Here is a 26,961-nt window from a genome sequence, read left to right as displayed (position 1 = left end):
GGGGCGAGCCGGGCTGCCGGCTGGGGGAGGGCCCGCGCAGCCCTCTCAGACAGGCCCGCCCGGAGCCCGAGGCGGCCCTACAGCTCCAGGGGGCTGGGCCGGCCTCCCCCACCCCTTGCGGGGCGGGAGCCTCGCTCTCAGTCTTTGAGAAGCTTTTTTTTTTCCAGCTTTCCCCTCCTCGGGCCCTTCCCTCCACCTCATGTAGGAAGGGGTTGAGGTGTAGGGAGGGAGGGGGGGCCAGGGCGGGCGCCTTCCCCCCCCACCTCTCTTCAGGAGGAGACTTTGCTGGGTGTGAGTTGGGGGGGAGGGTGGGGATTGACTTTGGGAATTCTGGGGGATTCCTCTCCCATCTAGAAGTTAGGGGAAGGGGAATGCCCAATTCAGAGAGACATGGGGGCAAGAAGGATGGGGGTGGAGGGAGTTCTGGGGCCATGCATCCATCATCTCTGGGTGGTGGTGGTAGCTCCAATAGCAGAGAGAGGCATAGACTTGTGTCCAAACACAAGAGGCACAAGTCCAAGCACTCCAAAGACATAGGCTCTCTAGCCCCTGAAGCAGCCCCATTGAGCACCATGATCAAGCCTTTGGTGGAGTACGACGACATCAGCTCTGATTCGGACACCTTCTCTGATGACATGGCCTTCAAGCTAGAGAGAAGAGATAATGATGATCGTCGGGGTACTGATAGGAGTGACCGGCTCCACAAACATCGCCATCATCAGCACAGGCGTATCAGAGAGCTATTGAAGACCAAACAGATAGAGAAGGAAAAGAAGTTAGAAAAAAACCAAGAAGTCTCCAGCAAGTCCGTGTCCACGAAGGACCGAGTATCTGGGACTTCTAAACGACTGAATGAAGAGAATGATGAATACGGGAAGGTAGTGGTGTCTAAGAGTAGCAGTAATAAGGAATCCAGATCAGCCAAATTCCATAAAGAGAAGACTCGAAAAGAACGAGAGTTAAAGTCTGGACACAAAGACCGTTCCAAAAGTCATCGGAAAAGAGACCCACCCAAAAGCTACAAATCAATAGATAGCCCCAAACGGAGATCCAGGAGCCCTCACAGGAAGTGGTCTGACAGCCCTAAGCAAGATGACAGTCCTTCTGGAGCATCTTACAGCCAAGAGTATGATGTTAGTCCTCCAAGGTCTCATACCTCCAGCAACTATGACTCCTACAAGAAGAGCCCAGGTGGATCCTCGAGAAGACAGTCAATTAGTCCACCTTACAGAGAGCCATCAGCCTACCAGTCCAGCACACGTTCACCCAGTCCATACAGTAGGCGGCAGAGGTCAGTGAGTCCTTACAACAGGAGGCGATCATCCAGCTATGAGAGGGGGAGCGGTTCATATGGTGGTCGATCACCTAGTCCCTATAGCCGAAGACGCTCTAGCAGCCCATTTGTGACCAAGCGCTCTGTGAGTCGGAGCCCTCTCCCCAGGTATGTAATCTTTTCAAATCTTTACCTTGGGAGAAAATGGGTTGTGGGGGATAAGGGCTGGAATGCATTGAAGGACCTTTGCCTCTCAGTAAATAGGATCACCAATGACCAAGAACTTTTGTTGTTAGCTATTTGTGGGAATAGATAAGCCCCTCTAATATCTAGCAGATCTAGTTTTCCAAAAGCAGAGCGTTTACATGGTAAAAACTATTTGCCATGGTGGTCCTAGCTCCTTTCTTTGGTAACACTTTCATCTGCAAGGTTCAATGTGAATAGCCACCCAAAGATGGTCCCACCAAAAAAAGGATGAGACACTGTGGGGGAAATCCATATTTTCTAGGTGTTGTGTTTATAATTGTGGTCCAGATGTCCTGAGCTTGTCAACCTATTCTTAATTTTTAAAAAATTCCATTTGTTAGTTTGAAGATGTTTAGGCATGTTCATATTCAAATTACTAGCATTCTATTTTCATCATCCCTATTCCCTTTTCATATTAATCTTAATCCTTCCATCTTGTGTTTAAAATTTATCATAATATTTTCCCTACTTTTGACAACACAATAAGATAGAAATATGTAATGAAGAGAAATAGGTGTCCTTTTAACTCCATCAATTTACCTTGTGACCATGGACTAATCTTTTCCTTTCAGTAGATTGAATTAATGCCTAACTTGATGATGTCCTTAGGAAAAAAACATGTTCCTTTCTCATTTGAGATACACAGCTTAAAAAGTAAATTACTTATGAAAAAGTTTTTATTTTCAAGAAATGGTAAGCAGCACCCTTTTTTTCAAGCATACTTTTACATGGTGTTAGTATTTTTACTCCCATTTTTAAAAATGTGTGTGTTAGATAACACTAAACTACCCTTCTCTTTTTATGTGCCAATATAAGCTCTAGGAATAAAGCATGGAAGAATCTAGCACCATTCTTACAAGAGTTTTTTGCTAAATCAGTGATGATATTAGACAAAGTCATGTATAATATTTCTTCCAACTCTAACATTCTGTTGAGCTATGAGCCTGTGTAATGGCTCCTTTTTTTAAGGGAGCTGGAGTATTTTTAAAGAATTAGTTGTTTTGTTCCAGAGTATTGACTGTTTTCCTACCAAGGTAAATTTTATTGAATATTTCCTGGTAGTTATAAAGTAATTTCTGAAGATATCATTGGTCCATTGGATTTGGGGCTACAGAAGTGTGCTAATTTGTAAAATTAGGGAACTCTCTTAATCTCTAAGATATATTCCAACTTCACTCTCTAACATTCTTGAAATCCCAAGCTTCATTCAGGGCTCAAAATGCAAGAACCACATTCTATATGAGGTATTTGAAGATCCATGTTAATTGTTCCACTTCCACCTTCCTGGAATTACTTTCTGTTTTTGTATACTTTGTATACATTTTGAATTTACTTTTCTGTGTACATGTTGCTTTCTCCCCTCACACCAATGGAATGCTTCTTAAGAGTGGTAATTTTTTTCTTTTTGGATTTTTGTTTTTTCAAAACCTAATATAGTTCCTGGCATATAGTAAGTGCTCAGTAAATGCTTGTTGAGTTGAACTGAAGAAATGCCAGTAATAACTTTTTCTGAGTAATGGTTTTGGATAATGATAGAAAATACTCCATCTCATTTTCTGTTTCTTTCCTCAACTTTGTTGAAGTTTGTCTTAGAGTAAAAAGTTTTTAAAATAGAAAGGCATGATGCAAATTTGATGCATATTTATTTCCTGGAGTTCCAGTCATTTCTGTATTTTTTTGTTAGTTTTCCTTAAAAGAGCCTTGCCTTTGCATCAGTGTTTGGTGTTGTCTTGTGTGTGCATTCCAACCTCATTTCATTGGCAGGTCAAATGGTGCCAAAAGTTCAATGCATACTTGTCAGAGTGGATGGAACATGAATATGTGGTACCTTTCTGTGTCCATCCTTGTTTTTCTTTTTTTATACTGTAAGAAGGAAGTAAACACAGTAGGCACTTGAGATTTTTTTTATAAATTTAAGTTGGCAACACTATTAAATTAAAAAAATCTGCATTAGAAATTACTATGTTGTAAACATAGTGGTATTTCAAATGCAGGTGGGATTGAACTGGTTTAATTTAGTATCATAGATTTAAATTTGGAAAGAGTCTCATAGACCATCTAGTTCAGCCCCCTTATTTTATATCTGATGGAAACAGACCCAGTGAGGTAAAGTGACTTTTCCAAGGTCACAGAGGTAGAAAAGCACTAGAGACAATATCAACTCAAAGTCTTTGACGTCAGAGCCATTGTACCGTGCTGCCTTCCCAAGAAGTTAAAAGATAGAATTGATTTTTTCATAAAAATGAAATTGAGACTAACATGCCTCACTTCAACCTCCAATATACCTTTTTTTGTAAAGAGCTTGGATTCGTATCTGACACAATCATAGTTCAGAAAGTCTTATGTTAATTACTTTCAGTATTTGGCTCTCCAAACATAGGGATATAATAGGACCTGGACCTAGGGAGAAGTCAGAAGCCCTGGAGTTTCTGTCACTTAATAGTTGTGTGACTTAAGTCAAGAAATTTAACCTCTGGACTTTGATTTCTTCTTCTGGCAACTAGAAATTATAACAGTTGCCCTGTCTCCATCATAGGATAATTATGAACATCAATTTAGTATATATTTTAAGTGTTTATGTACAAAATATTGTGGGAGATAGAACATAGTTCCTATTCTTGAGGAGTTTACAAACCTAGTATTTAAATTGAAATACATGAAAAAAATTAGAAAATTGTGAAGTGTACTACATATACAAGAAAAGATGGTAGAATTAGTACTAATAAATAATACTAAAACATTTTATTGGAAAATTTGGTTTAATTCTATAACATTGATGAAAGAAAGACAAAAGACAAAATTTTGGCTGTAGTGAATAGTCTTAAAAAAGAGTTTATGGAAAATGTTTCAGAAATTTTCTTTGGAAAGAGGAAGGAATTTCATTTTCTTTTATAATGACAGAAAAGAAATTTTTTTTTAGTCAGATGTTTATTTTTATTATTATTAGATGTTTAAAAGAGGAACATTATTAACAGTATTCCTCAAAGATACATTTGATAAATCCACCTACAAAATTTTTATCTCCATAAATGTGCATAATTTGACAATGGGTTTATGTTGAACACTATAGAATATCATGGTAAAGTTAAGTTTTCATCAGTAACTTTTTGGAGCAGACTTGCCAAATTACTGTAAAGGATGTTGATGATTAAAAATAGACTGCTGGGAGAATTGGTGGTTTGTCCAACTTGATTTTTAGGAGAAATGCTTCTTATACTTCCAGGATTTCATAGACAATTCAGTCTAATTCTATTTGACTTCAGATTTAATTTAGATTTCTCTTTTATCGATATATTTTTCAATTCAGATTTAATTTAGATTTCTCTTTTACCGATATATTTTTCTATTTCTTCATAGTTTCCTTTAAGGAAGGGAGGGAGGGAAGAGGATGTGGTAGTAAAGAAGTGCCCTGCCTTTTTATGATCTGAGTTCCTGAAAAGTAGAATGTAAATCAGAACATTTTAAAAGGGGAGCAGGAAGATTGACTCCTTTTATTATTTGATAAATCCTGAGTTTAATTATTTTTGTAATACAACACTAAATTTTTCTGCATTTTTAAAAATTCAAATTTTTGTCTTTACATTTGGATACAGTAGGGAAACACCTGTGATATTTAAACCTACTAAAAATCCAGAGTAGATTGCTTTAGCCTTGAAGAATTTGTCAGAAGTATGTAAGGTAAACAGCTCCTAGTCAGAAAATTTGGGTATCTGACACATGCAAATTATTTTTATTTCTTACAGATGATCATAATTTCAGGAATATCTTTAACATTTTTACAACTTTCTGGGCAACTAGATGGCTCAGTAGAGTACAGGCTTTGGAATCATGAGTACCTGAGTTCAAATCCAGCCTCAAACAGACTTGAAACTTAATAGTTATATATGAGCTGGGGCAAATCACTTAATCCTTATTGCCTCCCCTCTCCCCCTTCCCCCACACAAAAAATCTTCAGATATTTTCATAACTTTTAAAAGTGTTTGAAATGAAAAATCTAAAATCTTTGTGATTTTATATTATTATTTTTATTACCCCTTCAAGAATACAAAAAAGAGTCATATTTCCTTAACCTAGTGAGTAGAGAAGAGCTTCACTTAAGTGAAATGAGGAAAATTTAGACAAAAGCTATTTAACAACTTGAGTGTTACAAGTGTAACATGGTATTGTTAGATACAGGTACACGTGTGTGTACACAGTTAGATATTGTAGTGGATAGAGTTCCAGGACTGTAGATGCATCTTCCTGACTACAAATATAGACTTAGATACTTACTAGCTGTCACTTAATCCTGTTTGCCTCTGTTTCCTTATCTGTAAAATGAGCTGAAGGAAGTGATAAACTATTCTTTGCCAAGAAACCAAATTTTTGCCAAGATAGTCAGAAACAACCAAAAAATAACTAAATGATAATAAATTCTTGTGTTCTAAAGGAATTAATTGCTATCGACTTATTTATTAAGGTAGATTATAGAACCATTGATGAAAAGCTAGAAGGGATGTGAAGGGGCCAAACCTTCCGATTCTTTTTCTTCCATCTCTCTCTCTTTATTTCCCCTCCTTTCTTACTGTACTTCTTTCTTTCTTTCTTCCTTCCTTCCTTCCTCTCCTATTCCTCCTCCTTTCAGGGAAATTGAGGTCCAAGTGACTTACCATGGTCATACAGGTAGTACAAAACAGGCAGAGTTTGAGCCCATCTCTGAATCCAGAGCCAGTTTCTTCTATTATATTCCACTATATTAATTTGAGTAATGTTTTTTCCCATCTGCCAAAACTTATACTAATTCTTCTTTGTTTGAATATGACTTTGAGAGATTAATTTTTACCATAAGTCTCTTCTCCCTACAGGAAATCAGTGAAATCTAGAAGTAGAAGTCCTGTATATTCTAGACATTCATCTTCCCACAGCAAAAAGAAGCGATCGGGTTCACGAAGTCGACATTCTAGTATCTCGCCTACCAGGCTCCCATTAAACTCCAGCCTGGGAGCTGAACTCAGCAGAAAGAAAAAGGAGAGGGCTGCTGCAGCAGCTGCTGCAAAAGTGGATGGAAAAGAGGTGAAGGGGTCACCTGTAATTTTGCCTAAAAAAGAAAACATCTCAGGAGAGACTAAAGAAATAAGCCTTGAGTCTAAAAAATTATCTAGAGTTTTAAAATCTGAAAAATCTGCTTCAGATACGGAACTGGTAAACTTAACACATTTGAACACAGAGATCAAAACTTCTTTAGATCCAGGAAAAGTAAAATTGGATGAGAATTCTGAGAAGAAGCATCTTGTTTCTACTAAAGACTTGAAATCACAGGGATCAAAGGACTGTAAATCCATAGCTTTGAAAGAGGAGATTGTGATTCCAAAGGAATCAGAAACAGTGGAAAAAGAGGCTCTTCCACCTCTCCCCACAATTACTTCTCCACCCCCTCTGCCAACCACCACCCCTCCACCTCAGACGCCTCCCCTGCCACCTTTACCTCCATTACCTGCTGTTCCACATCAACCACCTCTGCCACCTCTTCAACCAACTTTTAGTCAGGTCTCTAATTCTGTTACCCCAACCTTGTCATCTTCTCATCCAAGGACATCTGCTCTATCCTCTCAGGCAAATTCTCAGCCCCTTGTACAGGTTTCTATGAAGACACAGATGTCTTTGACAGCTGCTATTCCACACCTGAAAACTTCAACTTTGCCTCCTCTGCCACTTCCACCCTTACTTCTTGGAGAGGATGACTTGGATAGGTGAGTCTACTAGATAACTTTATTTTTTTACTAGATACCTTTTTAAAAGTTAACTCTGATGCTCTGCATGTCAAGCTATATGTTTTATATTTATGTTTAGATCTATCTACTTTATCACTACTTTTAATATCACACGAATAGAGTACATTTTTGGTTTTTGACTTTTATTGGAAAAGGGCAGAATCAGGGCTTCCATCAGTTATAAAAATTTGTGGAAATAAATGAGGCATGTTAACCACATCACTCATTTTATTTTTCAGTAAAACTGCTTTTGATTCAAATCAAAGGTTGTTATAGCTACTTTTAAAGTGAGGCTGCTTGGAATAATGGATCAAAAGTAAAATTGAAGTAGGTAAGATCAATCTGCATTTCACACTTGCTTTGTGACCATGAGTCAAATCACAGGTTTCTCAATCATAAAAATGGAGTTAATATCTATAAAACCTACCTTACTAGGGTTATTGAGGGGTCCAAATGAAAGAATATACATAAAGTGCTTAATAAACTGTTATTGACCAATTTCTTTCTAAAAGGTAAAGAATAGATAATAATTCCAGAATCTTCATAAATGAGAACAGTTAAGTCACATGGGGTTATAGAAGGGTGGTGTTGAATCACAAATTTGATTTTATGGTAAGCATTTAAAAATTGATTTACCTGTGTCCTCTGAGTGACTGACTCTAGGTACTACCAAGCCGACAGAACTGTTTAACAATTACATGTGCTATGGCAACTTTGTTTGTTACTGTTTCTTGCCATTAGTTCTTTTATTCCCTCTGAATCTGCATTGCCTTCATTGCAACATTCTTTCTTCGTACACAGAAAAACTGGTCCTGCTGAATTTTTCACTTTCGGATTTCCGAAGTAATATTGATAGTCTAATATCTTTCAACTCTTCAGATTTATTTTCAGTCATCCTCAAAATAATATAGATGTGACTTTTAAGGAAAAGAAAGATATTTTTTTTTGTCTTTTTCTGTTTGTATCAGCTCATAGTAATTTTTTAAAATGACTTACCATGTTGTCTCTATATTAGCCAGTAATTATCACCACAAGATCTTAAATTTAGAGCTAGAAAAAGGACCTTGAAGATCCATCTAGTCCAACTCTCTTTCCAAATGAGGAAATTATTTGCCCAGAGTCATGTAGCTAATAAATTGTTAGACGAAGGATTCAACCCAAGTCTTCCCAATTCTAAGTCCAGTCCTCTCTCCACTACATCACAGTGCCTTCTTATATCAAATACCAAAAATTTAATCTTAGCAGCAATACAACCACTTTGCCTGGAATTCATATAAAAACTTTTGTTAAAAATGCTCAAACTCCTCATATATTAAACATGCATTTAAAAAATGTAGTCTTATTGAGAAGGGAAAGTATTGGTCTCTACTCTTATCTATAGGCCTGAAGGTCTTGATTAATATTAGTTTTCATCTATCAGTATAAATTTGTCTTTTGGAAGCACAATAACTACTTTTCAAGTCAAATTGAAATTCCATTGAATATTTTTCAATTACATAATGTGTCCAGCATTTGATTTTGCTTCTAGGTTATATTGTTCTTATTAAAGACATAGTGAAATGATTATTTTTTGAGTGTGGGATGAAATGGAAAGGAGAATAAAATTGTCATGTGTGTGTATGCAAGAAAAGTTGAGTATGGGACAGATTTTGGGAGAGCAGTAAGAGCTTAATAGATCCTTCATTGAATTAGGAGAATTGGCTTAATTAAGAGATCTTCACCCTTCACCCCTTATCCCCCAAAAATCTCCCATTAGTAGTATATATCTATTTTGATTTTGACAAACGCCTTATTTTCCTCTTTTTGGCTTACTTGTTTTTTAATATGCTACTATATTGGGTACTTGTAAAGATAAGTGAGTTAGTAAGTTGAATATTGGGAGTAATTGAGAATTTTTGACCATAGCATTAAGGGTATTTATCATTTGCTTAAATTCAAGAGTTTGCTTCTGTTTTTAAATAAAAAGAAGTTAGTGTTGTCCCTTTGTATACCAGCCCTTCTCGTTTATATATGAAAAACAATTCAAGAAACTGAATTTAGTGTTGTGCTTTCCTTTTGAAGAGAAATTAAAAATTTTCTTTAAATCAAATTTGCATTTTATTTTGTACAGAAACTTGCTAACCTAGGTCTCAGTCTAGGAATAAACTAATTTTGGGGCTTAATTTTGTTTCATTTCTTGTAATAAAGCTAAATATCACTGTATAGTAAATACTGCTGATTCATGATTTCAGAAAGCAGAAACTGCAAACATATAACTCATACCCACTAATCTTTTGTTAGCATTTTGTCAGAACAGATTAATTGAGAATTTCCCCTGATAGGTATAGTATTCTTGGAAATGGCTAAGTTTTAACCTCTTTCATTGAGAAATAAAATAAATCTTTATTTCTTTTCACATGTCCCATCATACTTTCAGTGTAGCCTATCTTTTGCTGACAGCCTAGTTCATCTTGAAATTTATCTGTGTTTATGTTATCCAAAACAAAAACAAAAACAAAATCACCTGTTTCCTGATAAATCTTGTGAAAAACAGAGGAGTGATATTTGAGATCAGATTTTGATTCTTATGATAGCTATTTACTATTGATTCCCTGGTTAAATATTTTGCTGATGCATGTCAATAGCTTTTGTTGCTTTTAAGGATTTCAAAATTGAATAGTGGTTCATTTTTCATCAGTTTGTTTGCAATGGAAAGGAAAGGGTAGGTGGCTCTGTTTTTAACTCTGCGATTTGAAAAATATTGATAGTTTATTAAATGCATGTAGTTGATCACCTTTTGTTTAAATTGTGTGTCCTAGGTGTTTAAAAGTTGATATTTAGGTGATATTTTTAAGGTTGAAAAGGACTTTAACCCTGTTTGACAAATGAGGAGGCTGAAACCAGGAGAGGCCAAAGTGACTTCCCCAAGTTTTGCTAGAGGCTTATAAGTTGACTTGTCAGCTAGTAGTAATCTGAGGCAGGATTCAAATACAAGTTCTCCTGACTGGAGGATGGAGGGATTTATCTAGTAGCTATCAACTAGACCAAAGTGCATTTGACTAAAGATTCCGTGGAAAGTTAAAATACTAAAATGGAGGATGGAGGAATTTATCTAGTAGCTATCAACTAGACCAAAGTGCATTTGACTAAAGATTCCATGGAAAGTTAAAATACTAAAATGAACTCTTAGGATATACTCTGATTACATAACTAACCTGTTCAGTACTCTTAACATACTACTACTAAATGACCATAGTCCAAAAGGGAGATGTCAAAAGTTTGTCATGGGGCGTTAATAACAGTTGATTGAATTCAATTAGCATCACATATTTTGATCTGACTCATTGGATAAAGATTTTTCCTGCCTATACTCTTGTGGTCAGATATCTTATTAAACTGTCCCAGTGCCTTTCACACTTCCACCAATGGGATTGGGGAGTATTAAGATTCTATAGACACAAAATGGAATTTGTTTTAATAATAATGGGTCGGTATTAGTTTTGTCCATGTACCTTAATGATATGTTCACATATATTTTAACTGAGATCCACATTTAATATGGAGTTATAAGCTTCAAGTACTTGAAGGAAACCAATATTCTAATTAATAAGCATATGTCTCATGCTGATAATATAATTTTAAATTTTCTTCCCAGAATAACATTTCTCTTTTTTAGATTTATCTCTTGTTTTTAATCACCTAAATTCCCCCATCTCCCAAATAATAAAGAATAGTGGTTTTTTATATGATAAAAGAAAAAAATATATTTATTCTGTGTCCCTTTTAATGGCCACTCAACATTTCCAAATTAAAGAATAGATTTTAAAGAAAAAAGATAATGAGAAAAATAATCAACAAGACGATCAAATCAGAGAAAAAGAAATCTGAAAATGGACTTGATCATCTTGTTGATTGTTTATCATTGCAGTGTTAAATATCTATGGACTCTCCACTTTTGCAAAAGGGCAGGAAAAATTATCCTCTCCCATTTTGTGTATGTTGTGTGTGTGTATGTGTGGTAACTTGGTAACATTTACTTTTGATTGTTTGATGCTTATTGTTCTATTTCTATTGATATCCTTTTTTTTTCTTGGCTCTGCTATACTCTGCATCAGTTTATATAATCCTATATTTCTCTGTTTTTGCCATCTTCATCATTTTTAGAGCACAGTAATATTCTAGTACATTCTCATGTCAGAGTTTGTTTAGTCGTTCCTCAGTCAATGGATATCTACTTTGTTTCCAGTTCTTTGCTACTTCTAAAAGTGCATAACCTTTTCTTTGATAACACAAGAGTCAAACAAAAAAACCCTAGAGATGACAAAAGCATAAATATAAAATTCAGAATTATAGTGAAATGATAAAGGCAAGACACTTTATCCATTGTAGATGTACTTCATATCTACTGGGGATGGGAGGGAGGGAAAGGAGACTGGCTTCTGCGGCATAATCATTTTAAAGTAGATAAAAAGAATTCCTGACATCAGTGGTTGGTAGACACTAAACTGTAGTGAAAAAGTGAAGTGAAGTGAAAGTGAAAAAATCTCTTTCTTTGGAAGTTAAAAAAATAATAATAATTCCATGTCCTTTGTATCCTTTTGACTTCTAGATGTAGGTACTTTAAGTTTTTTTCTAGTAATTTAGAATGTAAATTTATGGGTAAGATATGCCAGTTTTTCCAGAGAATGGTTCCTATTATCTTTTTAGACATATTTAATTAGTTGTACTTTTCTGGATGTGATGTAATACAGCTAACTTGTGCTGTTTTAGACTTAGTTGTCATGTTTTTCTAATATGGGGTTAAAATGATGAAAGACAGTGAGAAGGATATTTTTCATAACAAAGTAGTAACTTTATTCATTCTTGGTTCTTTATATATTGAATAAAATTCTTTCTCAATGGTGCTTTTGGAAAACAGTTAGAATTCTCTACATAAAGTACAAAGTGCTTTTAAAAGTATATTGAGGGAGATAGAACAAAGATGGTGAAGCAGCAGGAAGAAAAATCTAGCTAGCTATCCATCACACATACACATGCAGAGACTTCTCCAAACAAAAAGACAGAGGGAGACAATCCTTGGGAACAGAGTCTGGCCAGAGGCTTTCTAAGATGGAATATTTTAGTGCGCTGGGACTGAAACTGAGCCTAAAGGAGAAGAGATGTCCCAGATAATACCAGGACATCACAACCTTATGCAGGGGGTGGGAACAGGTTCCAACTAGCAGCTTGATCATTTACTATTGAGACACAAATCTGGACAAACTGAGAGGACTGGTATTCTAAAATAAGGAGTGGTCACAGACCCTAGCTATAAACAAGGGATTAAGCAAGTTCAAAAGCAAGTAGCAGCAAGGTTCAGATTCTAGAAGCAAACCAATCATTTCCAACTTTAATCTAAGCTAAAGAAACAGTTAGATGAGAGCAATAGGTCTTTAGAGTCAGAAAATTCATTTTCCTGAATTCAAATCCAGCCTTAGATACTTAGAAGATGTGTAATCCTGAACAAGTTGATTAACCCTGTTTTCTTCATCTCTAAATGATCTGGAGATGAAATGGCAAAGCTCTCAAATATCTTTGCCAAGAAAAACCCAAATGCAGTCATGAAGAGTCAGAAAATAATATTTTTCTACTGAAAAATAACTGAACAAGAAGCCTAATCTGAAGCTAACAGAGAAATAAGCAAGATAGAAATCCCAGACCAAAGGAAGCCACAGTTTTGTTTCTCTGAACTAGTAGAGTTTTCCAGCTTCCTAATAACAATTGAGTCTCTCTACCAGCAGTATATTTAAACTCCAAAGGAGGCAAGTATTGGCCTGTTGAGCAGATTCAAAATCAGATGAGAAGAATCAGAAGAAGAGAGGGCAAGTAGTCATTAGATTTACCCTGGATCAGCCCATTTAGGGAGAACTGAAAGATAGAAGATGTCCATCCTGAGTTGTCACAATACTTAATACCCCAAGAAAGAGTAGTAGCATCAGTCTGATGTTTCCTCCAGAAGTGAACAGGGCTTAGCCTAGAAGAATGAGCAGATTTTTAAAAAAGAATCCTATTGTAAAAAGCTGTTATGGTGACAGGGACACTCAAGACACATCTAGGAAAAAAAAAAAAACTTCAAATATGAGTCCAAATTTAATTAAGACTTTTGGAAGGATGAAGTTAGAGGTGAGCTTTTATAAATGAAAGTAAAGCACTGGGAAAAAAAATAAGGAAAGAATTAGACCTATGGAAGAAAAATTGGAAAGGTAACAAACACTTTGCAAGTAACAAATTCCCTGAAGTTAGAATGGACCAAATAAAAGTCAATGCCTTCTAGAGATAAGCAACATTAAAATAAAGTCAAAAGACTGAAATAAATAGAAGAAAATCTAAGTTTTTTAAAACAACTGACTTAGAAAACAGGTTGAGGAGAAAAAAAAAAAAAAAAAAAACTTGAGGTTCTTTGGATTACCTGAAATCAATAAGGGGAAAAAAAAAAAGCCCAGACATTGTAATTTAAAGAGTTCATAAAAGAAAACTAAGCAGATCGCTTAGAAATAGAAGACAAAGTAAAAATAGAAACTTACTTTTACTTCTTAAGACATCTCAGGAACTTCATAGCCAAAATCCAGAGCTTCCAAGTCAAAGGAAAAAATATCACACACAGCCAGAAACAAATGATTCAAGTACTAAGGAACCATGGTCAGGATCAAACATGATTTAGCAGCCACCACTGTAATGCAGCAAAGAAGGGGCAGTATTCCAGAAGGTAAAGGATATGGGCTTATAGTTAAGAATAATTTAACGTAGCAAAACTGGAATATGATTCTACAGGTGAGTTGGGAATATTTCTTTAATGAAATCGAGGGCTTCTAAACATTTCTGATGAAAAGACTAGGGCTTCTTTTTTTTTTTTAAATTATTAAAGCTTTTTATTTTTCAACATACATGCATGGACAATTCAACATTAGCCCTTGTAAAAACCCTGTGTTCCAGTTACCCCCTTCTTCCCTACACCCTCCCCTAGATGGCAAGTAGTTCAATATATCTTAAACATGGTAGAAATATATGTTAAATCCAATATACATATACATATTAATACAATTGTTGTGCCACACAAGAAAAAAAGAAAAGCAAAATAAAATGCAAGCAAACAACAAAAAGAGTGAAAATGCTGTGTTGTGAACCACACTCAGTTGCCACAGTCCTCTCTCTGGGTGTGGATGGCTCTCTTCATCACTGAACAATTGGAACTGGTTTGAATCATCTCATTGTTGAAGAGAACCATGTACATTAGAATTGATTATTGTATAATATTGTTGCCATATATAATGATCTCCTGGTTCTGCTCATTTCACTTAACATCAGTTCATATAGATCTCTTCAGGCCTCTCTGAAATCATCCTGTTGAAGACCAGAGCTTCTTAAGAATGTTGAAGTATAAATACAAGAACAAGAGATATATTAAAAGGTTAACATAAATGAACAATCATAAGGGACTAAACAAGAATAAACTGCTTACATTCTAACATGGGGAAATGATATATGGGTCCCCTCTTAACTCTATTATCATTAGGAAACACAATAATCTAATTAACAGAAAGCCTGAGTGAGATCTTGTTAAAATACGTCTTTTTAAAATTAAAATTTATTTTCAAATCCACATTCTCTCCTTTCCTCCTAAATCCTTTCCCTCATTTGAGAAAGGAAGAAAAAAAACCCTCTTATGAACACACATGGTCAAGCAAAACAAATTCCCCCATTGGCCATGTCCAAAAAGAAAACAACCCTGGCTTCAATTTTATATTTATATAATTTTTTTTTTCCTTGGGTCAGTCCAGATTAAGTAATTTAACGAGGGTCACACAGCAAGTATCAAATGTCTGAAACCTGATTTGAATTAAGATTTTCCTTACTTTAGAGCTATCTTCTAGCTAGCTGCCCAGTTTCAATTATATTTTAATAATAAAAGAAGACTAGAAAGGGCATGAAGAATACACCTAGGAGAGGGGAGGGGAATGGTAAGAAAGGGGAACATTATGGAAAATTATCACACAATGAAAGTATACAAGTAGAAGTCTATATAAATAAGGAGGAAGGATTTAGTCAATTGGTCCATGAAACTCAGTCTCACAGTGTTTTCTTCTCTCTTCCAATCTGTGCACAAATTGGGTACAAAAATATATTACACTCAGCAGGGTAATAGGGAAAAGAGAAAAGAGAGTTTAAGGGAATTATTAATCCTAAGCAAAACAAACTTTAAGGATGTACAAAAATATTTAAAACTCTTTTTTGCAGTGGCAAAGAATTGAAAACTGGGGGTACCCATCATTTGGGGAATTGTTGAATATTAAATTATGGCATATAAAAGAGATATACTTTTTTGCTGCAAGAAATGATGAAGAGGGTGATTTCAGAAAAACCTGGGAGGATTTGTATGAACTGATGCAGAGTTAAGTGAGCAGAACCAGAACATTGTACAAAAACAACAGTATTGTAAAATGAAAGCAACTTTTGAAGACTTATGAATTCTGATCAGTATAATGACCAATTAGGATATCCTGATATAGAGGTAAAAGAGAATGCATAATGAAGAATTTTTTTTCCTGCATACCCTATGTGGAAATTTGTTTTGTTTGACTATATATGTTTGTAACAGATGTTTTGATTTCTTTTTCTTTTGGGGAGTAGAAGATAGGACAAGGATTATTTCTTGAAAAAAATTTAAATTAAAAAAGTTAGAAATAGAATTAACTGAACGTCTTAGCTTCAACTTTTTTGTAGATGAGGATTTATGTGATCCTTATAAATATCTTTCTCAGTGTATATTTGTGTCTGTGTGTGTGATAACATACTACTTGTCTTGTAATATGTTAAAGTAGATTAAGAAATGAATAGGAATTTTCCAGTGTGCTTCAGTTAAAGATACTGTCATTGTATCAATAGCCCATATTGAACTCTTTGATTGGAATACAAACTATTTCTTTCTACTGGCTGCCCTAAAAATGAGCTTGATGAAATTATTCAGGTATTTTTCCTTCCTCTCTGTGTAAAAGATCAGAATAAAGACTATTATTCTACTAGATACTTCCTTCAACAAGTATTTATTGAATACCCTTTGTTAGTCACTGTACTTAGTTTACTACACTATTGGAATATTAGTTTGAAATTTTTCTGTATTTTTTTTTCTCAGTTTCGTATTTTTTCCCTTTCCAAAATACCATTAAATATACAATTCCCACTTTTAAATTCTTTCCACATTTTTGTTATTAGAGAAGATTTAAGTTATTGAACTCTTAATGGGCAGATGCTATGTTACATTTTTTTTGAGTCAAACTATAGAAGAGATGATGAATGAGCTTTTATATATTTGCAGTAATAATCTGTGAACTGAAGGATTCTGCTTGCTTTCATTTTAGTTCATTTCAGTGAAAAGCTAGAAAGGCATATGATGAATTGAGAGGCAGGCAATATGATATAGCATAAAGAAAACAGGAACCCTGGATTTGAATTCTGGTTCCTTCACTTACTAGTTTTGTAACCTTGAACAAGGGTTGGATAGCATTTAATTTCTCTGAGCTTTAGAGATAATAATGCTATGACTTAAATCAGAGAGTTGTTATTGTGAGGACTCTAAAATTATTCAGTCAACTCAAGTGGCTTCCTTTTGCCTCTGAGATAAAATATAAACTATTCAGTTTAGCTTTTCAAGCTCTATACAATTTGACCCCAATATCTTCTCTGAGATCTAACTAGATTGGGTTTGCTCCTCAAACACATGATACTTCTTTCATTTTCTTGCCTTTCCATTGCCTTTCCCCATACCTAGAATACATTTTCTCCTTAGTTCCACTTCAGAATCTTTCTCATCCTTTAAAATGCAGCTTAGGCACTATGTTCTTTGTGATATTTTTCCTAATTTTCCCCTAACCACTAGTACCCTTCCTCCCAAATAATCTTGTGTTTATAATAATATATATTTGTATTTATTATGTTGATAGATTAGTGTAAATCTAAATGTATTTTGTATGTATATATATATGTATATATATATATATATATATACATATACACACACACATATGTGCTACATATATTTGCAAAATTACTTATCTGCCTCATTAAAATGTAATTCCATTGCCAATAGAGATCATTTGCTACTTTATACTTTTATTCCCAAAAAACTTGTACAGTGCTTGCTTGACATTTAGTAGATACTTAATAAATACTTGTGATTGATGGTTATATAAATGTGAACTTATAGAAAGCCAATAAGAATAGAATTTGGTAAATAAATCATAAGTAATACCTTATCTGTATTCTGAGCATTCTTAATTTTACAGATTTGTGTTAATTGTATATTTTAAAAGAACAATAATTTGTAGTAGTATCTCTTATTCTTCCTCATAGACAAGCTTCATATTCTTCATTTGTACATCCCTTTAAATAGCTATCATCTCTCCTCTTTATTCTGTTTTAGTCCAAAGGAGAGTCTTCCTCCAAAACCTATGAAGAAGGAGAAAGAACAAAGAACTCGGCATTTGCTCATGGACCTTCCTCTTCCTCCAGAGCTCCCTGGTGGTGATCCATCTCCTCCAGATTCTCCAGAACCAAAGGCTGTCACCCCACCTCAGCAACCATATAAGAAGAGACCAAAGTAAGTTTTTTCCAGGAATACACATTTCTGTTTTTGCCTTAGTTTTGGTCATAATACTCAGTCAATTCCAGTGGATTCCTGTTTCTCATAGTGTTGAATATAAACTCCATTTTTTAGCCTTTAAAACTCCTTACAATCTTGCCCCAAACTGTCTTCCCAGCTTCATTTGTCTACATTAGGCTAGAAACTCTTCAATGTATGCTCTTCAAGGTCACACTGGCTTTCTCTTTGTTTTTCCTAACTTCATCTTCTACCTCTATATGTTTTCATTAACTGGCCCCCATGCCTCCTTTTTCTCTGCCTTTTTTCCCTTCAAGATATAACTTAAGCACTGCCTTCTGTTTGAAACTTTTCTCTATCTTTCAGCTATCATTGCTCTTCTACCCAACCAGGCTAATCTGTATTTAACTGGTTTGTATTTACTTTATATCCTATATATGCTTAGATATGACCTTGTTGTCTCCTTGGTTATATTATAAGCACCTTGTTAGGTGTTTTTTCATTTATTTTATATGTATCTCCAGAACTTAGCATAGGTCAGCATGTAGAAGTTTAATACATGCTTGTTGATTGATTCCTGTGCCATCCAAGTTAAACCAATAGAATTACAGATGATAGTACTGAGCCTAAATTCATCAGCTATTTATTAAATGCCTGTTGTACATATAATAATGGCTTAAAACTCAGTGAAAATGAAAAATAAGTAGAATTAATCTTTAATGACCAGTTTGAAGCCTTTTCTGAAATATTTACAGTAGACCTAGCAAACTATATTCCTAATTTTTGTTCCTTCCTATTTGAGTCATATAGTTTTTGAAAATTTTACCACTTTTCAAGTTGAAAGTCAACTCATTCATCCTGGTATGTTTATTAAATAAGGAATACTTTTGTTCTTGAAGTAAAACAAGCCTTTTTGATCAAGATGACCAGTATAACATAGAGACTAATGAAAGAATAATAAACAAGAGATCTAACCTGGCGTAATAAAATTTTTTAAAATTCCTTTTATTATTATTAATATTTTCCAATATAAAGAACAGTAAAAGAAAACTATGACACTGAATCTATATTCTCTGCAGTTTTTAATATTTCAAATTTTATTTGAAATTTAATTTGGTAGTTTCCACACCACTCGGATTTTTTTCTGTGCCCTTCTGAATTTCCTTCTCTCTTTTGTGTATTTTTGAAATATGTTAGTGATATTTTTTTTGTTGTCAATGTCCCTTTTTCCTTCTCCTCAACTCTCTCTGATTCCCTTTCCCAAAGAAAAATTCTCCTTTATAACATATACATGTAGATAAAAGGGAACTTTATTATGAGTGAAAGCTTTTATTAGAATGAAGAGTAGTGATAATGGTGCAAAAAAAGAAGAATGTCATTGAAACATTTCAAATGTTTGAAGAAAGTAAGAAAGAGTAGAAGAAAGTTCAGTAGGGAATACAGATAAGCCAGGGCAGTATTGGTATTAATATCTGTTTTGAAGTAATAATATGTAATTTTTCATAAGGCAAAAATGATAGGGTCAAGTAAAATAGATTCTCTTCCAGCAATTCTTAATTTTCTTTGTGTGTGTCATGTACTTCTTGGGCAGTCTGAAAAATATGTTTAAATCCATCAAATAAAATATAGAGGATTACAGAGGAAACAAATTATATTGAACTAGAATTATAAAAATACTAATGAAACAAGCTTAGGGTTGAGAATCCCTTCTCTAGTCGAGAAAGTATTTCTATTCTGCCAAGAGGTAGAAAGCATGTATTCATTACCACTTTCTTATGTATTTATTTATTTTTAATGCACATTGCTTTATGAATCATGTTGGGAGAGAAAAATGAGATAAAAGGGGAAAGTCATGGGGTGGGGAGGGGAACAAAAAAAGAAGTGAACATAGCAAATGTTGATTTAAATTAAGTCTCTGTAGTTCTTTTTCTGGATGCAGATGGCATTTTCTATCCAAAATCTATTGGGATTACCTTGGATCATTGAACCACTGAGAAGAACCAAGCCTTTCATAGTTAATTCTTGCACATTCTTGCTATTACTGTGTACAGTGTATTTCTAGTTCTGCTTGTTTAGCTCAGCATTGGTTCATGTAAATCCAGGCCTGTTTAAAATCAGCTTGTTGTTCATTTTTTATGGAATAATAATATTCCATTACCTTCATATTTTAAAATTTAGTTTAGCTCAGCATTGGTTCATGTAAATCCAGGCCTGTCTAAAATCAGCTTGTTGTTCATTTTTTATGGAATAATAATATTCCATTACCTTCATATTTTAAAATTTATACAGCCATTCCCCAATTGATGGGCACCTACTTGTTTTCCAATTCTTTGCTACCACAAAAAGAATTGTTATAACTATTTTTGTACATGTTGGTGGTTCTTTTCCCTCCTTTATGATTTCTTAGGGATACAGACCCAGTTGTGGCACCGCTGGGTCAAAGGAAATACACAGTTTTTAGCCCTTCGGACATATTATCACTTGTGAGATTATGATTGGTCATTGCACTGATCAGGATTCTTAAGTTTTTCATGATTGTTGTCTTTCACAATGTTTTGATCATATTATAAATTGTTCTCCTTTTTCTACTCATTTCACTCTCTATCAATTCATAAAGGTTCTTCCTGTTTTCTTTGAATCGAACCCTTTTATCATTTCTTGTACATTCATATATGATAATATATTCAGCTACAATCCTATTATGTTCATATGCAATAATTTATTCAGCCACTCTTCAGTTAGGTGTAACTATGCTACTATAAAAATTATCAGCAATTTCTTTTAAATTTCTTTAAAATGTTGTTGAATCAGTGAATATCACTTGTCATTGGTTACATTGGTTAGACTAAATATTTCCATAATCTTGAGAACAATCTTGCCAAGGGGAAAATCAGTTGAGTATTTTCCTTTGAGGATATATTTTCTTATATCAATCTTGTAAGTCCAAGTTTCTTTCTGAAAGTACTCTATTATTTAGATGTAATTTTTAAAAAATGTATAAAAGAAACAATGAGTTTATCTTCAAAGCATTTTTTTTTTCAGTGAGAATATTTTATTTTTTAAAAAGTTTTCTTACTTATAGAATCTGTTGCCCACGTTATGGGGAAAGGAGACAAACAGAAAGTGATTGGGGCAAGCGCTGCGTGGACAAATTTGACATAATTGGAATTATTGGGGAAGGAACATATGGACAAGTATACAAAGCCAAGGACAAAGATACAGGTAAAACATCACTATACCAATTCTTTGATTTATATTGGAGCATTTTTACTAGTAACCAGGGGACTGTTAGTGCTGAATAAAACGTACACATTTGGGAATTTTAAAAAATTGCTATAGTGACCCAGAGACCTTGTCTTAAAGGATCTGCTCTTGGACCTATTAAACTTAATAACTGCATTTTCAGTTTTGCTTTTATGATCCATGCTTAAATTGTAAATAAAATAAGACTTAATGGCTCCAAAAGCATAGAGTTCATTTTCCATTATGCAAGGACTGAAAGTGGTCCATTGTGGATTATCTAATCTCTGTTGTTTTGAAGTTGAAGCATTTGAATTGTTGATGCATTTAATTTTTCCATTCTACATATTTTTTCTTAGTCTTACCTAGCATGTAGAATCAAAAATTAAGTCTTAGAAATCATTAATTAAATCCAAGGTTAGGTATGGCATCATAAACTCTTTGATGACAAGTATTACATTCTACATTTTTAAGTCATATGAAATGATTAGTATGTTACTTTGCTTTTGGTAATGTTCATTGTTTTACTTGATAATGGCTTGAAAGAGATGGATTTTGTTTTCTCAGGAGAACTAGTAGCCCTAAAGAAGGTGCGACTAGACAATGAGAAAGAAGGCTTCCCAATTACAGCTATTCGTGAGATCAAAATTCTTCGACAGCTGATCCATCGGAGTGTTGTTAATATGAAGGAAATTGTCACAGATAAACAAGATGCACTGGATTTCAAGAAGGACAAAGGTAGTTAGCATAGGAATGTGTAAACACAGCAGGGTTATTTAGAATTATCCCTTTATCTAGCTTGATATTGGCATGTTTTGACCAACTCATAATTTAATCTGCTTCCTTTGTGATATGTAAATTAAGATGATTCCCTTGGGTTTAGAGCAGCTTATTTGATAAAATGCCCATTTTGTTTGATTTTTTTTTTTTGCTTTATTTATAGAAATAGTTGGTAATCATTGTCTTATGATCTGTGCAAGGGTTTCTTTCTTAAATAATCAGCTACTTCTAGTAGTAGATAATAGGAATGGAACTGTCCACTTTTTACCAGTCATAGGTGGATAATGGGTGCTTTCAAAATACAAGAATTTTATGCTACATCAGAAGAATATGTGCCTAGAATTGTGACTTTTGTCACTATTTTATGAATTGAATTTTCATCTTATCCTCCTCTGTATTTGAAGTTTCCTCTTACATTGTTGAACATTCTTTTTGTCAGTTTTTCAAAGCTAACTTGGAATAGTTTCAGAAGACATCTAAAATGATGAAGGGGATTTAGAACAGGGGGAATGGAATAAAAAGATAGAGAACCAAAGGTGGCTTATATTTTGTGAATAAGAAGGTGGGTTAGATTCTTCATCTGGATAGATGAAGGCTGAAAAGGAATAGGAATGGAATTTACAATATCTTGAAGAGACTGGTAAGGTGAATAGTGCAGAGGTTCACAAAATCTGGAATATTAGAATTAAGGAGGCATTGCTTGATGTTTGAAAACATTATTTTTAAGGCACATATACAACCAAGTAATAAAAAATATGGGATTTAGAGTATAAATTCAAATGAGATTAAGGAAAGCTAGCTATATTTAGGGGTATGGCTCATACTTTTTGACATTATGTAGGACACTTGTGCCTATTAGTGCCACTCAGAAAATCTGAGACTAAATTTAAATTGATATCTGATCTGATCCATAATGACTATTTATATTCTAAATTATGTGTCCTATAGGCATCCTTCTCTGCTAGATTTGAAGGTGACAGAATTTCTTACTTTTTATGGGTACTATCTGTAATATTTCCCTTTCAGATTCATACATATCTGTAAAACTATAGGATTAGAGTAGATGATCCATATCTCTTTTAGCTAAAAAATTATGTCTATTAACAACATACATAGGCTGTATGAATATCGTGGAAATCTTTTGTCTACCTTCTAATATTAAAGGTTAACATCCCCTGACTGAGAGCATGTGTTTTATTGAAGTGTGATTGTGGAAAAAGCACTGGACTCTTAGAAAAAATAAATCAGAAAATTTGGGCTTTTAATTCTAGCTTTGTCACTTAAGAGCTATTTGACCTTTTCCAATTTACCCAACCTTGCTGGACCTCAGTTTCTTCATCTATAAAATAAAGGGGTTGGACTAGATGAAGTTTCTAGCAGCTCTGTGATTTTTTTTTTTTTAACAAGAGATGGGAGATTTTGAACAGTTTTTCCCTTCCTATTTTTAAATGTCATATTTCTTCCTTAGGTGCCTTTTACCTTGTATTTGAATACATGGACCATGACTTAATGGGGCTGTTAGAGTCTGGATTAGTACATTTTTCTGAGGACCACATCAAGTCTTTCATGAAACAGCTAATGGAAGGATTGGATTATTGCCACAAAAAGAACTTCCTACATCGGGATATTAAATGTTCCAATATTTTGCTGAACAACAGGTAAAAAAAGTAACTTGATTAAAATAAACTTTTTCTTCTTCTCTTCTTTGCTCCACTTTAGTTTCAAACTAAGTATTATGTGTATTATATGGCATTAATTTTATGCAATGCTCGTCTCTATTCATTGAAGGAGTGATAGTAATAAAGGAAAAAGCACAAGCTTGGAGTCAGGAAACTGACCTTAATCATAAGCAGTCCTAAAAACAATTTCCTGCATCCTGGTATATGTTATTTGCTTGTTTTGTAAATAGTATTTTATTTTTCCCAATTACATATAAAATTAGTTTTCAACATTCATTTTTATAAGAATTTGAGCTTCAAATTGTTCTCCCTTCCCCCTCCTCAAGACAGCAAGTAATCCATTATAAGATGTAAATGTACAAAAATATCAAACATGGGGAAAAAAACCCAAAACAACAAAAAAGTGAAAATAGCATATTTCAGTCTGCATTCAGATGCCGTAGTTCTGTCTTTGGATGGATAGCATTTTCCATTATGAGTCTTTTGGAATTTTCTTAAATCAGTGTTTAGCTGAGATCATCTAAATGTCATAGTTTGTCATCACATTGTGTTGTTACTATATGCAGGATTCTCCTGGTTCTGCTCACTTCACCTAGCATCAGTTCATGTAAATCTTTTTAGGTTTTTCCGAAATACATCTGCTCATCATTTCTTATAGCACAATAATGTTCCATTACATTCATTTACCACAGTTCATTCACCCATTCCCCAGTTGATAGGCATTCTATCAATTTTCAATTCTTTGCCACCATAAAAGGAGTTGCTATAAATATTTTTTATACATGTATATCCTTTTCCCTTTATGATCTCTTTGGGACACAAACCTTATAGTGGTATTACCAGATTAAAGAGTATGTATGTTTGATTGCCCTTTAGGCATAGTTCCAAATTGTTCTCCAAAATGGTTGGATCGGTTCACAGTTCCACCATTAGTGTCCCAACTTTTCCAAATTTTCTCCATCATTTATCATTTTCCTTTTCTTTCATATTAGTCAATTTGATAAGGGTGAGGTGGGTATCTGATTATATTGTTGAAGGAAATCTAGTTCAAGTGTGATATGGACCAGATAGTTTGTGATCTCTTCCAGTTTTTTTAAAAATTCTTTTGATATTGAATTGCCCAGAATCTTGCCTTTTAGAAATCACTGCAATAATGACAAAATAGTAATATAATAGCCCAGATAGTCTCAGTAAATTCATTCTTCTTCATAATATCATAGGGAATCACTCTTGGTTTTGAACCCCTAAACAATTTCTCCATTGCTCATACTAAAAAACTCTTTCCATTGACATTTCCTTAGACCACTTGGAATACTTTTCCTAATCATGTGCTTTCAAAGAATTAGGACTGAGGTATGTGTAGTTATTTCTGGATTTTATACATACAGTGTGGTAGAAATCTGGTGGTTAGAAAGCTATTAGCTTCCCACAGTGCTCTTTGATTTTGTTTGGCTTCTCCTAGATAAGCCTACAGTATTGATCTCAGATTACAGATAGTTCAGTGGCCCCAAATCTGCCATCCAGAGATCAAAATATCTAGATCTTGACTTAGAAACTTTTCAGACAGTCGAAAGTAGTTTTACCCTATGATCATTCTATTCATATTCAAGTTCTATTAATTTCATTCTAATTATTTAAAGGATTGCTCCAGGGCTCCATTTTGTAACATAATCTTGACGATTTGCCTCTCTATCCATATCCTTGAGATTAAAGGGAAACAAGAGTCTACTGGCATTTTTAGAGGAGCACATCTATGACTTTTCATTGTTTCTTTAAAACGTTTACCAATGTGATATTACTAATGTAATGGCTCACATAGGAGGAAAAATTAATAATAACTAAAATTTATATAGCATGTTAGGCTATTGCAAAGCATTTTACAGATATCTCATTTTATTCTCACAACAACCAAAGGAGAAAAATGCTATTGTTATCCCCATTTTTACAGATAAGGAAACTGAAACAGACAGAAGTTAAATTACTTGTGCAAGATCATACAGCTAGTAAGTATCTTAGGTCTAATTTGAACTCAGATCTTCCTAATTGAAGGATCTGTGTTGTATCTACTGTACTACCAGCTATCCATCTTAAGAACAGTGCCAGTGCTATGCAGGGTATTCTAAGTTCCTGTAATTTCTACCTTGGATTTTTATCTTTTGGTACTAGTTTTATTGTTATTGTTAGAGGCCTTAAGCATGTAAACCTGTTTTTGGTCTTCTGTGCTTTAAAAATCCTGTCCAAAGACACAGTAAATGAAGTGAATAAATGAATGAAAAGCATTTATTAAGTGCTTACTATGTATAAAAAAGTGTTGAGATATGAGAATTAAAAGAGGGAGAGATCTTTTAATCCCAAACTTATTTTTTACAGGAAATTTTAAATTTAAGAAAACAAAGTGGCATAGTGGAAGGAATGCTAATTTGGAATCTTAAAGATCTGCATCCAAATTACTATTTACTACCTATGTCACCATCAACAAATTACTTACTCTCTCTGAGCTTCAGTCTTTATAAATAAATGAGAGGTTCTTAACCTGGGATCTGTAAACTTTCTTTTAAAAAGGTATTTCAGGTAGCAAAATGGTTAGCATACTGGGTCTGGAATCAGGAAGACCTGATTTCAAATCTGGCCTTATATTTATTAGCTGTATGACTCCAAGCAAGTCAGTTACCTTCTGTTTGCCTCCGTTTCCTCATCTATAAAGTGAGTACATACCTATTTCCCAGGGTTATTGTGAAGATCAAATCAGATAATCATTATAAAGTGCTTAGCACAGTGCCCAGCACATACTACATAAATATTATCTCTCATCATCATTATCAGAATCACATTGCTAACTATATTTCTATATAATTAGTTTCCTTTAAAATTTCTTTTCTTTCTTTTTTTTTTAAATGAGGCAATTGGGGTTAAGTGACTTGCCCACGGTCACACAGTCAAGAAGTATTAAGTGCTGAGCTAGATTTGAACTCAGGTCCTTCTGACTTCAAGGCTAGTGCTCTATCCACTGCGCCACCTAGCTGCCCCAAAATTTCATATATTTTATGTTTTCAAAAACATTCTTAGGAATCCATAAGCTTCTCTAAACTGCCAAAGGAGAAGCAAAAAAAGTCAGGAACTTCTGCACTTGATAATTTCTCTAGACCTTTTCAGCCTTAAATATCCCTTGTTCCTAAAAAAAAATATGATTTTCTTTGGGATCATCATATCTGAAATGAATGAAATAACATTTATTAATGACATTCTATGTGATTAAAAAAAGCAGAAAAAACAAAAAGCAGCTAGTCTCTGGTCTCAAAGTGCTCACATTCTAATTGGAACTAATACATCTGGAAAGGATCAGGATAGGACAGATGAGAATGTCTAATGATCCTTAGGATT

The 26,961-nt window shown here is 34.1% G+C and overlaps 1 protein-coding gene across 4 annotated transcripts in view; it reads left to right on the top strand.

Moving 5' to 3' along the window:
• Nucleotides 1-356: 356 nt before the first annotated feature.
• Nucleotides 357-26,961, top strand: part of CDK12 (cyclin dependent kinase 12) — a 58,771-nt gene continuing 32,166 nt past the window's right edge. For all 4 annotated transcript variants that reach the window (XM_051994621.1, XM_051994620.1, XM_051994618.1 and 1 more), the window contains exons 1-6: nucleotides 357-1,441; nucleotides 6,364-7,248; nucleotides 17,705-17,881; nucleotides 20,964-21,103; nucleotides 21,689-21,859; nucleotides 23,370-23,559. In XM_051994621.1, coding sequence (XP_051850581.1) covers nucleotides 372-1,441; nucleotides 6,364-7,248; nucleotides 17,705-17,881; nucleotides 20,964-21,103; nucleotides 21,689-21,859; nucleotides 23,370-23,559 — 2,633 coding nt within the window. In that variant the 5' untranslated portion in view covers nucleotides 357-371. The remainder of the gene's footprint in view (nucleotides 1,442-6,363; nucleotides 7,249-17,704; nucleotides 17,882-20,963; nucleotides 21,104-21,688; nucleotides 21,860-23,369; nucleotides 23,560-26,961) is intronic.

Source organism: Antechinus flavipes, chromosome 4, assembly GCF_016432865.1.
Source record: "Antechinus flavipes isolate AdamAnt ecotype Samford, QLD, Australia chromosome 4, AdamAnt_v2, whole genome shotgun sequence".
In the NCBI taxonomy this organism is placed as follows: Eukaryota; Metazoa; Chordata; class Mammalia; order Dasyuromorphia; family Dasyuridae; genus Antechinus; species Antechinus flavipes.
Note: the sequence above shows the minus strand (reverse complement) of the source record. Positions and strands in the feature narration are given on the sequence as shown.